General features: G+C 36.9%; 1 protein-coding gene across 1 annotated transcript in view; it reads left to right on the top strand.

Moving 5' to 3' along the window:
* The window catches only part of ANKRD31 (ankyrin repeat domain 31), a 148,214-nt gene extending 131,358 nt beyond the window's left edge, over positions 1-16,856 (top strand). Inside the window, exons 23-26 of the mRNA XM_063087604.1 lie at positions 187-327; positions 3,331-3,433; positions 6,220-6,291; positions 16,711-16,856. Coding sequence (XP_062943674.1) covers positions 187-327; positions 3,331-3,433; positions 6,220-6,291; positions 16,711-16,856 — 462 coding nt within the window. The remainder of the gene's footprint in view (positions 1-186; positions 328-3,330; positions 3,434-6,219; positions 6,292-16,710) is intronic.
* The last annotated feature ends 486 nt before the right edge of the window (positions 16,857-17,342 follow it).

The raw sequence follows: 17,342 nt of genomic DNA, 5'->3' as shown, positions 1-17,342 counted from the left end.
AGGGATCACTCTACTTAGTTGCCTGATGTTTTGTATCTTTCAAACCATTTTTTAATATATTTTGTCTGTTTTTCAGTTGTGTTGGGTATTAGAGTAAATCTGGTCCCTGTTACTTCATCATGGCCAGAAGCAGAAGTTCACATATTTCAGCTATTTTTATACTAATTTTTGTTTCTTTTTTTTTAGGAGACTACCCACAAAGCCAGTATTTTATTGAGTGGTAAAATTAAGGTAGAAAATGGTCAGATTTATCAAAACCCAGTCACCTGGCTCAAGGATCTTCTGGGAGGCAACAGTTATGTGACTTGGAATTATGCTTGGAGTAAGGTGGGTTATTCTTAAGTTTATCTTTAACTTCATATTCAAATGGAAAGGTACATATTTTTTGATGATGAAACTATTTTTTCATATTTTTTAAAAGAAATCTGAAAGATCTCCAGTCAAATTTTTGTCCTCACGTGTCCCTTTTGTGATATGCTGCAAGCTTCCTCTCACAACTTCTTTTTGCCATATTCCCAATGATCATGGTTGCACAGCTGACTGAGCCTCCCCTTCCTTGTGCCTCATCTGGTCCCAGAAACCTTAATGCCCCTAATCTTCCCTCTTTTATCCCCCCAAGTGATTTTGGTCTTTGTGACTCCATATAGAAAATTTGGGACCACTGGTGTTTTGATAACTTAGTTGGTATATGTCATTATTATTCTATTGAAATAAAGCAAAATCTTCTCCTAAATACAAAAGAAATAGGCAAGGGGCCTAACACTCACAGAAATTACAGTGTATTTTTATGTTTGAACAGTCTTATCTATGAATGGCTAGCCTTTGAAAAATAAATATTTTCATTCAGACCTGCCCGACTTAGTAGCTTCCCCTTCAGTTCTGGCTTCTGAGTTATAAGCCCAGTTATGACTGACACTCTTGAGGTCCAATGTTCACCTCCAGGTGTCCATGGCACCACTTCAGGAACAGTCTTAAAATGATTCACCTGGAAAAGGACGAATCAGTAGACATCCACCTTTACTGCAGATATCAACTTCCACTAGCCATTACAGTGTGCCTCAGTGCACCAGTAACAGGGGGTATAGCTTACTGTGAATCCCGTGCCCCAACTCTGCATTCTGGTCTAGGAGAATGTGGCAGGTGCTTCCAGCACTGTGTTTCAGTTCCTTCACTTACATAAGCACATTCTGGATTTTGTCTGCTATATAGTCTCTCTGATTTTTTTTTTCCCCTGAAGTTTTTTTATTTCTCTCCCCTAGAGTCACCAGGCCATCTGCTTTAGTTCACCTTATAGTTCCTTTGCACAGTCCTTTCCACAGATTCATAATTCATATGTGAATGTTAGTCATTAATATCTTACCCATGGAAATCTCCTTTTATTACAAGGTTTCTTAAACTTATGATAGATTATACTGTTTGGCTGAAACTGAGTCTTTGCTCACAGCATGAATATGGTAGTGACTGTTGTAGCTTAGGTTCTTTTAAGCTCAACGTGCTGTTCTACAGTGTGCCCAATCATGACTCAATTCTCCCCCTCTTTTTCTCTATGGTAACGACTATATTTCCTGCATTGGAATAGCTGGTTGTGACATCATTTGGTCCTCACTCTGAACTAATGCCTCATTTACATATCACATTGCCTCTAGTATTTTTTTCATCAGCTATATCAGTTAGAGTCATACTGTTTACCACCTATGTGACAGTGAAGCCAAATGCAAACGTGAGTACTAAAAATAGGGCAATTCTTGTATATAATATTTTCATACAGATTATCTGAGCAGGTTTAGATAACTTTTTTTAGAATATCCCTGAGTTTCTTTACAATATTTAAAAGCCTTTTTTAAAGTCTTTTAAAGTTTACCACAGAAAGCTCTTCTTATCTTGAAGTAACTCCTGAAATTCAGTCACTTCTTGATGAAAGGAACTTTTTGCTACATTGGTAAATGTTAGCATTTCTACTGCCTAGTTCTGAGAATGGTGGTGGGGGTTTGGGGCCAGAGGTAAATGGTTGTCAGGCAAGAATCCAAAAAACTAGGTGTTTTCCTGCATCAGACAGAGTGATAGAGCCACTAGACACGAAGATGACTCATACCTCCTACCCAAGCAGCTGGGCTGCTACACAGCTTTGCCAAGGGGATCCTGATGTTTACTCTCAGCGGGAGTGGCTATTGCTTCAGAGCAGGCATATATGAGCTAGATTTGGATCCAGTAAGATTTAATTCACAATTCAGAGTTTGAATCATATGGAAATGCTTTAGCCAGCTGGAACACAGGCACTAATATGAAATACACAGTTTCTAGAAGTGACCTAGTACCCATTCATTTGAGGTCTATTCATTATTAACCTGTTCAGTAAATCATTCCTACCTTGTGGAAAATAGATTTTTAACTCTGGATTTTCTTAAAGATGTGTTCATTGTATGTCTGAATTACCCCCAGTGATATGTGTAAGCCACTTTCTATTACCACACTGTATTTATTACCCAGCACTAGCTGAAAAAAATATACTTCAGGTCTGAGATATAGGTGAGAACATACTGAGCCTGCATTTTGATGAGTGTGTAAGATGTATTGGACATTGTCAGGGCATAACACATAGAAAATCCATTTCTAATTATTTGTTGTTTGGAGGACTAACAAATGGCATTCAGGATCTTCTCCTCCTTTCCATGGCAAGTGAGGAGGGATTGTCACTCTGAGTAGGCCAAGTCTGTTTAATTTCCATTACCAGGCTTTGTTTAGTCATAGGTTTGAGCCCAAAGGGTACCTATATGTTACAGATACCCTAAACCTTCGTCACTCTGTTCAATTTAACAAGCGTTTATTGAACACTTGAGATGTGCTAGATAGTATGCCAAATGCTTTTCATACATTATCTCTTTTCATTATCACAACAGCGTAACAAGCTGGAGATACTTGTTTTACAAACACACAAACTGAGGCTCAGAGGATTTAAGAATATTGCTTAAGAGTGGGGACTTCAGAGTCATTTACCCAGAATTGTCAGGCAGTATATGAAGTGCTAAGGGTAAAAGGCCAGATAATAAATATTTTAGGCTTTGTGGATATACGGTCTCTATCACAATTACTCAATTCTGTTATAGCACAAAAGTAGCCATAGATATAAGTAAATGAATGGGTGTCACTGTATTCCAATAAAATCTTATTTATAAGAAAAAGTGGCAGGCTGGATTTGGTTGTGGACTATAGTTTACCAGTCTATGATATACAACAATCAATACTTTACAGAACTTACAATTTGCAGGAGATAGGTGTATTTATCTCTTACAGAATGTATGATTTTTAAGTTCTGTACTTAATTATGCACAGGTAACATATCTTGGGAAGGAGCTTTTAAAATATGTTTCCGAGGAAGTACCTATACCTCCAGAACCAAACTTGGTACCTCAGCAACATCAACCTTGTCTTCCAGGTATGTGCAGAACAACACCCATTTATTAGTTGTGGGATAAAAACACCCGAATCTGCTGAAAAAGCGCTCCTTTTTTTGGTCTTTTTTTTTTTTTTTTTTTTCATCGAGGTGAAATTCACAGTTAACCATTACAATCAACCGTTTTAAAGTGAATAATGCAGTGACATTTAGTACATTCACAGTATTGTGAAACTAACACCTCTGTGTAGTTCCAAAACACTTTTATCACCCCCAAAATAAACCCTATACCCATTCAGCAGTTACTGCCCATTCTCCCCTTTCCCCAGTCTGCTTTCCTTCTGTATGGATTTGCCTATTTGACTATATCATATAAATGAAACCATACAATATGTGACCTTTTGTGTCTGACTTCTTTCACTTAGAATAGTGCTTTCCAGGATCATTCATGTTGTAGCATGTATTAATACTTCATTCCTTTTTATGGCTGAGTAATATTCTACTATATAGATATGCCACAATTTGTCCATTCATCCTTTGGTGGGCATTGGGGTTGTTTCCACTTTTTGGCTATTGGGAATAGTGCTGCAATTAACATGCACATACATATATTTGCTTGAGTACCTGTTTTCAGTTCTTTGGGGTATATACCGAGGAGCTGAATTGCTATTGCTATATCATATAGTAATTCTATGTTTAACTTTTTGAAAGACAGCCAAACTGTTTTCTACAGTAGCTGAACTATTTTACATTCCCACCAGCAATGTATATAGAAGGGTTCCAATTTCTCCACATCGCCACCAACACTTATTTTCTGTTTTTTCATTTGTGTTGTTTGTTTGTTTTATAGCTTTCCATTTTTAACCACAGTTGTTTCTAGGAGAATTTAAGATATAACACCATTTCTCAGAATTTCTTTTTCTGAATCTATGCTGTACTTACTTTGGGTAGATTTTTTTTTAAGTGTCTTATAAAAGGGGAAAAATGGTATTTTTCCTTCCTGAAGGTTAGTTTTACATACTATCTAGGAATAGATACTTGGGGCTCACTTGGTTAGAGTGTGGTGTTAGTAACACCAAGGTCAAGGGTTTGGATCCTGGTACTAGCTAGCCACCAAGAAAAAATAAAAATAAATAAATAAACATAGGTACTAAAATAAATTTCTGCTTATTAGAGTAAACTGATACCTTTTATCAGATGGAATAAACTTTAGCCTGAGAAAACTAAATAGGATGTGGTCTTCACCAATGAGCAGCATATTTTGAAATGATCTGGGAAAGGGCAGCATACATTTCTGAAAAACAGACGTAACCAATGTTATGTTACCTTCCTCTGTTGTAGCACCCCCTGTTTTTTCCCCAGTGTCCCCGTCTCAGGACAGTTGGGGACAATATAGGCAGAGAGGGGGTGCAAAACAGAAATAAGGGTCAAGAGGTCAAGAACTAAACAGGATTCTATCGCCAAATCCCTATCTAGGTGTTCCCTGGGATTATTCCTTTCCTTACAACAAGCCCCAATAGTTCAAACTACTTTTCTTTCCAAACTTTATACCTAATCCACCCTAACCTCTTAGGATCCTACTCTGTCTCAAAAGCTGACTTCATATAAGGGTGCATTCTCTCCAGTTTTCTGAAGACAGCCTCAAAAGTGCTTTTCATCATTTTTGGGAAACAGACCAGTTAACAACAAAAAGGGCTTAAGGCACTGGAAGGAGTTCTTGTAGTAATTCACGGTCTTTGTTCTTAACCCTGACTGCAGATCAAATCGTGGGGTGTGTCTTAGTAACCAGAATTTTTTAAAGTGAGTCTTATGCAGCCAGCCTGATTATAGACTTTGGATAACTAGTAGTGTTTGATTTCTTATGCAGAAGATAATTAACATTCAACCTTTTACTTTGAGTCCTGAGGGTGGAATTGCTAAAGCACGCACATGCTCTCTCTCTCAGACATACACACACACATACACATGCACAAAGACATGCACACACACACACTTGAAGAAAAGCCAAGCAAACCCTTTCTACTTCTGATCTGAAGAGTCAAAGCAGAATGATAGGTTCTTTTTCATGTCATGAAGGTCATTTGCTCCTCAGATTTTCTAGTTCCAGGCAGGCATTTTCAACTAACAGGCATTTCCTTCCTCAAAGGAACATGTAATCAGAAATGGGTTCCGAACTGCTGTTTCTGTTGCCTATAATATAGTTCCTTGTTATTAATTTATTCCCAGAAATTCTGATTTGTCTTTCCTTTAGTTATTTTGGAAAGTGTTAATGCTAATTTGAGAACTGAGGCACTAGTGTGCCAGCCAGCTTCTTGCTATGTTGGTCTGGGCCAAGGAATCTACGGGCAGATCCCTCCTGGCATTCTGTAAGCTGCTATTGGAGTTTTGTTTGAACCTCCTTAATTAGGATTATTTTGTACTAGGTTTTGTGGCACCTGACAGAAATTCAAAGACCTGGCAAGTTAGAAAAATATAAAATGCTCTAACTCTATTACAAGCAAAGCATTCAGGAGAGAATTTTTCTCCCTCTTATACATATCAAAATATGGTCATGAAAGTTTTGGCTCTGACACTATAGAGACCAGAAGTTCTAAAAAAATAGTAAGTTCCTGTGGCTATCATAAACCTACCTCAGGTTACAAGCATAATCTGTTCTCTTACACTTTTTGATGATTACACTCTTTAGGATAGTGATGTATGGGAATAAGGGGCACTAGGAAGAGCTATTTACATTTTCCATAGCTAGGGTGGTGCCCATTGCATCTTGGTTTGACCAGGGCAGTCCCTAATTCAGCAAAATTATTAGTAACATTTCCCTTCAATTTCAGAAGTACCTTGTTCAGATGACCCAGTACAGGAACAAGGAAAATCGTTGTTTGAAAAAATGAAATTTGGAAAAGGTAAAGAAAAAAAAAAGATAAATTTTTCAACTTAATTTACTTTTATAAGGATTGTATAAATTCTAACATGCTGTGCAAATAGATGGACAAATATTATGCATATCACTGTATATTATAAACAATTTCTGGTTATCTAATATTTATCTCCTGATAAACTGAGAAAATCTTTGAGTTCAGAGGGCTCTTGCTGCTTCTTATATTCCCCAATGCCTGGCACACCATAGCTTCCCAATAAATGTTCGTTGAGTAATAGTCACTGATTAAATGCATGAATGAATGAGTGAATGAAAGCATGAATATGATCCAATCCTGTTGTTTTAAAACTGGATTTACTTTGACTGTCTTAATCGGTAGACATGCCTAGATCTCATAGGCTATAATGGAATTTGTGGTGACAAATTCAACAAATAGTAAATGGGATTTTGATCAGTTAATATTACCTCCTTTATCTGAACTTGCTATTTCTAATTGTGAGCTATGAATGATGGCCTTTCACATTTTCTCAGCCAGAAACTTAAGAGAGAACTCTTTCTCGTAGTCGCTCACCCTCTTTATGTGAAATCATAAAGAAATCTGTTTAGCTTTGTTAATAAGTATTTCGTAAACTTCTTTAATCAGGTAATGTCTATTAACATTTCCTAGAACAACTAGCAGCAGCCTCAATATCCAATTTATTTACCTATCATTTTGGATTCATGGTATCCAGAAAATCCTGATTCATGAAGATGATTGCGGGGCCGAGCCCGTGGCGCACTCGGGAGAGTGCGGCGCTGGGAGCGCAGCGACGCTCCCGCTGCGGGTTCGGATCCTATATAGGACTGGCCGATGCACTCACTGGCTGAGTGCCGGTCACGAAAAAGAAAAAAAAAAAGATGATTGATAAGTCTTTCAAATCTTGCCCTCTTAAGACTTCTTCAGTGAATCAGAGATGGGGGAAGAGCTTTATTCTAAATTCTACACAAAAACTAATTAAATTGTAACTCAAGTCAATGTATTGATGGACTTCAGAGTGTTAAAATGTGGTATATTAACACATTTCAGGGTATGTGTTGTTTCTAATTAAGGATTTTAAACATAAAAATACAAACCTTTAAAAACAAAATTCTATTGATGAAATGTTGATGAAACCCCTGAAGCATCCATTATCTCTAAAGTCCTTTTAAAGTTTAAAAAGGAGTGAGTCTATGATGCATTTTTCCTTGAAATTTCACAGCTTCCTCCCAACTTCTTCTCCTTTCTGCCTTCTTGGCTATGGTTTCTCTTCTGTGTTATTGAGAGAATATTTCAATATAAAATACAGAGGGGGAAAAAAAAATTCCCAAACTTCTACATAATTTGTGATCATTAGGTATGAACATATTGACATATTTTTCACAAAGTTATTTTAAAAACATTCTGTTAAGATAAATCACATTACATTATTTACCTGGAAAGCCAATTTTATATATTTATATTTTCTGTCACCATAGTACCAAGATACTCAAAAAAGTATTATCAGAAGTCTTTCTTTTTCCATCATTTAACATACACTTATTATATATTTTCTTTTATTGGAACTTAACGTCATTTATTTATTTGAAAAAAGGACATGCTTTTCCAGGAAAAAAACTTCTTGTTTTTAATGAAACTGATAATCTATTGTAAATAAGTGACTTTAAAGACAGTTTTCTTCAATTCAATGTTGTTATGTGCTTCATTTCTCTGTAAAAGTATATGTAATAGAGCACAAACATTCACAGGTGCTTCTCTTTTATGTGGTTAAGAACAATTTTAAAGCTTAAACACCCAAGGAAGATGGGTGCCTGATAACAGTGCAGAAGGTGGTTATTTTAGGTCTTATTTACAACTCTTGGTTCTTTTTCATTATTTTAATCATAATTTTTTTCACTCTGGTATCATGATTAATACTTCTTTAACCTAATTCATAAAGCAGAGATGCATTTACTGATAGGGGAGGAAAAAGAAGAAAACTATTTATTGAGCATCTGCCATGTGCCAGGCCCTCTGCTAGGTTATTTTACGTAGATTAGGCCATTTCGGAGCTTAGTTTTAGTAGAACTCTGGGGATTTTTTTATACAATTAAATGCACCAAAAATCTGAACACTTTACATGTAAAAATCAAGTACCTCAAATCCAATTTAGCTTAAGAAGCCACTTATTAGATTTCAGTTTTCCTGCAAAGAATGAGGGCTTAGTTTTAAACTTCTAAGTAATTAGACTTGAGATCCTTTCTTTTTTTTTTTTTTTCTGTAAGTTTATTTATTAATATTATTATGTTTTTACATTCTAAGATGTTGTTATGGAGCAGTTGGGGGCAGGGGGAAAGGAGAAGGAAATAAGGTGGGAGGAGGAGGAAGGGGGGCATGGTTGAGGCCCATGGTGCCCTCCTCATTCCTGCAGGGAAGACCAGGGAGCTTCTAGCAGTGCCTCGGTCATTACTGGGATAGATGCAGATGTCAGGGGGGTGTGGCTGAAGCCCTTGGCCCCCCACCACCGCAGCTTGGGAGACCAGGGGGCTTCAAGTGGTGGTTTGGTGGTTGTCGCTGGGCTGGTTGAGGGTGTCAGGGGGCATAGCCAAGGTCCTCAGCACCCCCACTTCTCTGGCTCAGGAGGCCAGGGCACTTCCTGCAGCAACTCGGTGGTCATCACTGGGCTGGTTGCAGGTATCAGGGGAGTGTGGCCGAGGCCCTCAGCCCCCCACTGCAGATCCTTTCTTGATTCTGGTACAGTTTTCACAGATGGCTTTTGATCTTATCACTGTAAATCTATATAAAGTTATTAATTTATTTTTAAATATCAAACCATCTAATACTTCATTACCATATTTATCCTTTAAGATCCCTTTATTTTTAAAAAAGGGCATCAAACTATATTAAAATAATCGTAATAGAATATTTTTCTCAGCATAACTAGAGTGGATGTATTTTTACCATCTATTAAAATAATTGTTAATCATTTCGCTTTTGATTGGAATTATATCTCTGATTCAGAATTGTGGTGTATAGGAAGATATTTGTTCTTTTTTCCTGGTTCCTGGGACCTAAAACCCTTTGAATTTCCTGAGAGATAAGAGTGATAGGAGTGTCTTTTGTTCTAATGAGGCGATTCTTGTCTGGCCCCTAGATAGCTTCAGGGTGAGGGCTGGTCACTAGAAAGACCAAGCCTTGATTAGAATTTTGGAACTTTTGAACCCACCCTTCAACCTCCTGACAGGGGAGAGGGGCTGAAGATTGAGTTAATCACCAGTGGCCAATAACTTAATCAATCATGCCTCCATAAAAAATCTCTAAATGATGAGGTTCAGAGAGCTTCTGGGTTGGTGAACATGTCAAGGTACTGGGAGGATGGAATGCCCAGAGAAGGCATGGAAGCTCCTTGCCCTATGCATCTCTTCCATGTGGCTGTTTGTGACTTGTATCCTTTGTAATAAACTGGTAAAGCTTTTTCCTGAGTTCTGTGAGTCATTCTAGCGAATTATAGAACTCTGGGGGCTGTGTGGGTACATTGTGGAAACCCCCTAATTTGTAGCCAAGTTGGGCAGAGGTATGGGTAAGCCAGGACCTGATACTTGCAACTGTGTCTGAAGTGAGGGTAGTATTGTGAGACTGAGCACTTAAACCTGTGGAGTCTGATGCTAACTGTAGATAGTTAGTGTCAGAATTGAATTGAATTATAGGACACCCAGAGAGTTGGGCAAGTGATTGGTGTGAGGAAAAAAACACATCTATTTGGTGTCAAAAATGTTGTGAGTAAAAACAATTCATTAGAATGAGAATGTGTATATAAATACTCACATGTTCATTTTCAGTTATAGCCAGAGTAAGCAAAGTTTTGTTCCATAATCCTAATGAATGTAGAGTGCTTAGTTTGTAAGAACAAGTCCAGGAAGTGTGAGTTTAAAAATTTTAGACTTAGAAGTGAACCTCATATATCAGCTAGTCTTGGGCCTGTTTCATAGATGATGAAACTGAGAGCCGAAAGGTAAAATGAGTTAAACAAAAAGAATTTATAGATTAATTGTGTTTCAGAAGTGAACCATCAGATAAAAGGACAAATCTGATTATTTTCGCTTTTGGTCGGTTAAGGGAAATGTAAAAAAAAAAATTAGAGGGGAAAAAAGCAAAAGTTAAAATTATTTTTAACTTAACCAAATTAGCTTGTCATTTTGAAGTGTTAATTTGGCCCACTAGATAATATGAATAGTTGCAATAGCCTTATTCTTTTTGCCTAGTAATGAATCTTATTCTTCAGTTTAAGTAGTCTTGCATAAAATATCGAATATTTGGTGCTATTGCTTAAGGAAGATTTATTTCTCCCACCTCAAGAATGAACAGAATGTTTCCTTAACTGTGCAGTCCTTGTTGGGGATGAGGGGCAACAAGGAATGCCACACATCACATAAATGGCTAGTTTTTTAATTATGCTAAATGTGTTACTGTTTGGAAATTTTGTTTACAGACCTCAGGGGGGCTGTTGACTTTGCTTAGGGAATCTACCTCAAAGGAATAAGGGTTTCTAGTCCCTAATTGGATAGATTAGTCCCCTTAACAATTCCTGATGGAAAAATTCTTTGTCACAAAGCTACAAGTAGATGTCCTTGGTTATTGTTGCAAAGAAGATGATAATTATTTGTTAGAGTGTGGTGTTGTAACACCAAGGTCAAGGGTTTGGATCTCTGTAACAAAGAAGGGATTAAGTTACTACTTCTTAGGGTTCTAATTTCTCTCCTCCTCATTCACAGAAATTCTTTCAGTGACAGAATTTCTTTTTCAATCCTCCTAGTTCTCCTGGTCCCCTTCAGGATCCAGAGCCAGGAGGTGTCTGGGCTTCTTTAAGCATAACTAGATCTCCAAGCACTGTTCCACTTAATTCTCCTCATAGTGAGGACTGTGAATGTTACAAGGAAAAACGAATAGTAGATATTTTCAGACTAATTAAGTATATGTGTGTGTGTTTGTTCCCAGTGTTTTACCTGTCAGTTTGTATTGCAGCATATTACCACAGCTTCGTTTTTCTAAGATCTTTCCATGGGACAGTAACAATTACTAATGGACCCAGAGTAAAATCTCCTATAAACAATGTTGAATTTAAACATTTTACATGCAATTATCTAAATCTTCCTGCTTCATTCTTTCTCTCAATCCCCTACCCCTAACATTACTATCAAGGCTACAGTGGAAGCAAAACTATGTTTGGGAGCTTTCGATTTGGAGGCAGATCTTTTTACGTGTGTCCTTCTCACAGACCCTATCTGTTCCCATCTCTCTTCACAGGCCCAAAGGTTGTTGGGAATAGTAAGGGTTAAAATAAGAGTATAGACTGGATCGGTGGGGAAACTTTTGCTCACTTTTATACTTAAACAGCCTGTAGTTTGTGCAGCCTGTTAAGTTCCTAATAACAGTAAATACTTTGAGTACTATACATGAATTTTTAAATCAAGAAAATAAAACTTAAATCTCAGTTTCCTAACTACTTGGATTCTTTTCCTTTTTTGTCTCATGTTTGTGCAAGGATTATTAAAATATTGAAAAGTGCTAGGCAAATGCGCAATATTATAAGAGCAAAGGAACAAATTACAGAAGGATAAGATAAACCCTGGATTGTTATCATTGGTTACCTGGGCAGGAGGGAGAGAAAGGGTAGGGAGGGGGTTGGAAAGACCATACCTACAGGCCCTAAAGGCCATACCTAGAGCAGGTACAAAGGTAATACACTAAAAGCTCAGCAGTAGAAGTCCTGAAATCAGAAGGAGACATCCCCGGATATGTTGGGGAGTGAGGCCAGACAGGGGCCCACAGAAGAGTGTCTTAATTCTGGAACCGTGTCTTTGGCCATAGTCGTTACAGGTTATTATTTACTTCTCAGACGACTGATAATAGAATCCACAATATATTTTACTTACTTAAAGTAGGTATAGTAAACTGCATATATGTTTAATTTTTAAGAAAAGAAAAAGCAAACAATTTAAAAAATATTATTACATACTTGTATTCATGCTTTCAGGTAGAAATATGTAGACATGGAGCAAAAGTTTGCTCAACTTCAAAAAATGAAGAAGTTAGTGAAATTCTTTGGCTTTCACTTTGGTGAATGTTATTTGTCTGAAATGATTCAAATAATTTTGAATCTCATACTATTATGTAGAAATTTTATACTTACTTCAAAATTTAAACTGGTACATAAATTTGAAATCAGTTTGCCATATTCTTACATTTACTTATATGGGGATTACCCTATTTAGCTCAGTTTTCTGTATGTGTGTTTTTTGTTTTGTTGTTCCCCCTTCCCCCCACCTCCTCCTGACATGTGAGTATTTTCTTGTGGACGGCAACAAGAAAATTGGAAGCTGGAAGTAGTGTTTAGCCAAAGGTGCAGGATCCTGGTGAAGTACATAGTATGGGGTAGCACTGGCTGAAATGAAATGGGTAGGGAATGCCATGGTGGAAGGAGTTTAGGGAGACCTAGTGCAGTAGAGGTGGTAGAGGAGAAGGAGCAGAAGATAAGTGATAAAGGAGATGAGAACAGGTATGTTATAAGGAATGGTCTTTTTTTTAATTCCAGTGTGGTCATTATGGAAAGGAAGCTATTTTTTAAAAAAACTATGAGACGGTCCTCATACTATGTTTTGTTAGGTGATATGAATGTTCCCAGAGCTTCATTTCCATGAATTTACCCTGGAAGTGCCAAAACTATCACACCCTATTGACTTTAGTAATAAGGTCGACCCTGCTAAAAAAAAAAAAAAAAAAAAAAAAAGTGTGGGCCTAAAATGGCCCCTTTTTATTAATTCACTACAGCCCTGAAGGGAGATAGAGCCCAGTTTCATCTCCAAGCAAAGCTAGTTTAGAGTGCAAAGTAATATTGACTAACACATTACAATTTTACAGAAAGCTTTCACATATGTGGTATTTTCTCATTTGACAAAGATGAGTGATGGGAATGGTAAGGCAAAGGGGAGAAAAAGGTTTAACGGTAGCATTTCTTCATTGAAAATTCCACTTCCAAAAGTGACTAGGTTAACAAATGTCCATCTGAAAGTACTACTTTACAAACAATTTTGTTATATCATCTCAAGCGTCCTAAGTTTGGACCACCTTATTTTCAGTATCAGTTGGGAAGGTGAAGAGGTTGCTTCCTTTGGAGCTACTGCCTACCATTATGTAGTTTGGCAGGTAACCTTCTCTATGTGAACAACATAGTAATGCTTTCTTATTACAAGTAAGGTGAAGCTCATCTTATTTAAAGTGTCCCTGGCCCTCCCTTAAAAGTGCTTTTATTTAGGCCTGCAACTTTTGAGGCAAGGCCTGCCCTTTGGAAAGAAATGCTAGGTTATTTGTGCATTCAGGACCACCCTTGCTTTGATTTTCCTCAGCTTTCCCTAATTCCACTGTGGCTGAATCACAGGCAAGAGGATCAAATGAGATGTAAAAGTTCCTAAAACAATAACCGTGGAACAGTAGAAACTGTCATAGTTGCGAAGATGGCTGCATTTATATAACTCATGACTCACATCTTGCCATTCTAATACCAGTACCTTAAATAATAGATTTTTTCTTGTATATACATCTTTCTAGTCATCCATTCATCTGCTCTTGTGTATTCAAAGTTCACAGAATATGCTTATTATAGTAAGATATCAAAATTGGCATATTGGGTGGGTTTTGTATTTTTTCATATCATGATTCTCCATGTGGCTAAATATTTAAGATCTCTCTGTGCCTGAAAATATAAAGCCCCAAGGTGGACCCTGTGGGATCTAGGTCTTTGCAAAAATGTTCTACCTACTTCTTAGAGTTCAAAAGTTCTGTATTAGGTAGGATTAGGTTTGGCTGCATGCCAAAACCTAACAGTCTCTGCCAAAAGTCTTTTTAAGACAGAAAACCCAAAATAACCGTAATTTAAAAACAAAAGGATTTATTTTTTCGTGGAGAAGTCTGGATGTTGGCAGTCCAGAGCAGGCATAGCAGCACCACAAAGTCATCCTGTCTTTCTGCTTCATCTTCCTCAGTACTGGTTTACATCTTGAGGTCAATTCATGGCCCAAAACAATTATGACTTCCTAGCTATCACATCTGCATTGTAGGCATTAGAAAGATGGAGAGCAAGCAGGCAAAAAAAAAAAAAAAAAAAATGGCTTCCGTAGCTGTCTGTCCCCTTAAGGAACCATCCCTGAAGTCTAATACACTTTGATTTATATATCATTGGCTAGAATTTAGTCATATGCCACACCTGCTGACCTAGTTAGCTTCATTCTGTGATTAATATTTGATCAAATCAATGCAGACAAAATCTTTAATAGGCACTTTCCTAGTCCTAAAACTTTTAAAGGACAGTAAGTACATGAAAGATGCTCACACTAAATAATAATTAGGAAGATGCCAATGAAAATAACAGAGAGTTTTTTTACCATCAGAGTGGCAAACTTAAAAAGATTGATAATATTCAGTGTTGGCAAGGATATGGAGGAAAAAAACAGGTTCAACACTCTCATATACTTTTGTCAGTAGTATAAAAGGATGCATTTGGGGGGCACTCTGGCAGAATCTTTTAAAATTTAAAATGTGTATAAACCCTTCAACTCCATAATTCTGCTTCTGAATATCAATCCTATAGAAATGTTTGCACATGCCTGAATAGTGAAAAAAGAGGAATAAATTGTGAATTACAAGTAAATTATGGTGGATGCATTAAGTTTTTCAAGTCATAACTAAAGTGGGGGACAGTATCTTGTGGAGGAAGAGACAAGTGTAAATGACAGTGCTTAAATGATGAAACTAAGCCAACCTTGATGAAACAAATTTAAATTAATATTTAAAACCTTATTTCTATGGGTTTTTCCTGAGAGAAAGAATGCTTCCCATCCCTAACTTTTGTGGGATACCTTGTTTCAGAAAGTCTATAAAACGAAGACTGCTTCTAAAAAGGGAATTGTTATGTTTACATATGGACCGTGTATACAAGTTAAACTTCTTTAGATTATTAAGTGATGGTCTAAAACCCAACTCAGACTGTCTGAAATACCCAAAAAAGAATTTTATTGACTCATATACATGAAAGACCAGGAACGGATCTTCAGGCTTTATCCAGGCTTCAAAAAGCATAACTGAGCACCCAGTTTCTTTTGCTTTTCATTCTCAGCTCCATTTCCTCATACTGGCTACATCCTAATGGCCTCTCCTCTCACTATCCCACGGCTACAAGCTCCCAGGTTAAAGTCTAGAGAAGAAGAATGTGTATGTGACTCTTTTCCAAAAGACCCAACAAAAATCTCTTTGCATCTCACTTCCCTCTGATGAATGGGTCATATTCTCATCCCTGAATCAATGCCTGTTCTCTGATTAGCTTAGATCTAAATGAATCAGGAGGTTGAGAACAACTTCACTATAAGCATGTGGGCCATGTATATAGGGAAAGGGTTGGCCATACACAGGCAAATTAGGGTGAGTCACCACAAGAAGGATAAATGGATACTGGGCATCAAAAACACCAGATGCCAGTGCTGGCCGGTTAGCTCAGTTGGTTAGAGCATGGTGCTGGCAACACCAAGGTCAAGGGTTTAGATTCCTGTACCGACCAGCTGCAAACAACAACAACAAAAAAAAAAGTCTTTATAAAAACACCAGATGCCCCACAGATATGTAATTATGTAAAACATTTGTATTGCCTAGAATTTATGAACAAAGCTCTTGGACTATACGGTGTGTATTCCTAAAACTGACTGGTTGAGGTCGCACATATTGGTGCTATCTGTTGAATAAGATTCAATTTTCTGAATAATGTATACCTCATATAGCCAATCTCTGAGACTGTCAGGGAGCTTGAAGAAACCAGTTTTAAGACTGGCAGGGCTGAAAGGAACCCTCTTGATCATCAAACCTCTCACCTCTCAGAGAGATGGGAATCTGAAGAAGCCATATAACTTGCTTGAGATCACACACCGAGTCTGTGGCAGAGGCAGGACTAGAAAGTTATCATCCATCTTTCAGCCTAATACGCCTTTCTGTAATAAATAATGATAATATTAATAATAATAGCAGCTAATATTTACTGAGTATTTGCTATATGCCAGGCAGTATGCTAAGCATTTTACAAGCAAAATATCATTTAATCCTCACAACTGTTTTTTCTCAGTTTATTGGAAATTAAAGCATAGAGGGGCTTGTATAACTACCTTTAGATGTTCTGATCATTCTTTTCCTCATGGTGTTTTAGACTACAAACAGGCCTCTCTCTGCCAAGATTAGCCAATGCTGGTTTATAGTTTTGTCTCAGGTACAGAAAATGGAATGAATGATGAAATGTCTTGGTCGGAAAACCTAGTATGTGTGCTCACACTGGATTATAGGATTTGTAATAACTAAATTTAAAACTTACATTTTAAAAGGCAGCTTTTAATTTCTTTATACTTCTTTAAACAGGAACTTCCAGAGAGTCATTGCAAAGCATCCCACATTATCTACAAATAAATGAAATACTATTAATCAGTGATCAAGAATTTCTCCCATGCCATATAATGGATCAGCATTGGAAGTTCTATGTGGAATGTGAGAAACTAACATTCTAAACCCTTGTTTTCTTAATGATTTATATCTTTAGATCTAATGATTCTTGAGATCTCATGGTCTAGTGGGCCTTTTTAAACATACAATGTATGAGTTGCTACTCAAGATGTGTGTTTACTGTTATAGGAAAAATATCAACTATTATAGTAGGATTTATGCTTTTTTTGCCATTGAAATAAAGGTATTTTCGATATACACCATTTGACTCTTTGGCTTCCTTTTTATTAATATAAACTTAAAACAAACCTTTCAATCAACACCTCTACTTTTGTATAAATAACAGATGTTTCTTAAGGACACTGAGGATACAAATAAGGGTAATCCATGGATAAGGTCCTGAAAAGGCCCAGGTAAAGTGAATCCACTTAAAACAAGAACTTAAAGTCCCAATACTTACCCCAATTACTTTTAGGTTTATCTTAAAATCAAAATGTAAAATTATGAATGAGGTTTAAGTTTCATAAAATTTAGAACAAAAAATGAGTCAA

Source organism: Cynocephalus volans, chromosome 2, assembly GCF_027409185.1.
Source record: "Cynocephalus volans isolate mCynVol1 chromosome 2, mCynVol1.pri, whole genome shotgun sequence".
Taxonomy (NCBI): domain Eukaryota; kingdom Metazoa; phylum Chordata; class Mammalia; order Dermoptera; family Cynocephalidae; genus Cynocephalus; species Cynocephalus volans.
Note: the sequence above shows the minus strand (reverse complement) of the source record. Positions and strands in the feature narration are given on the sequence as shown.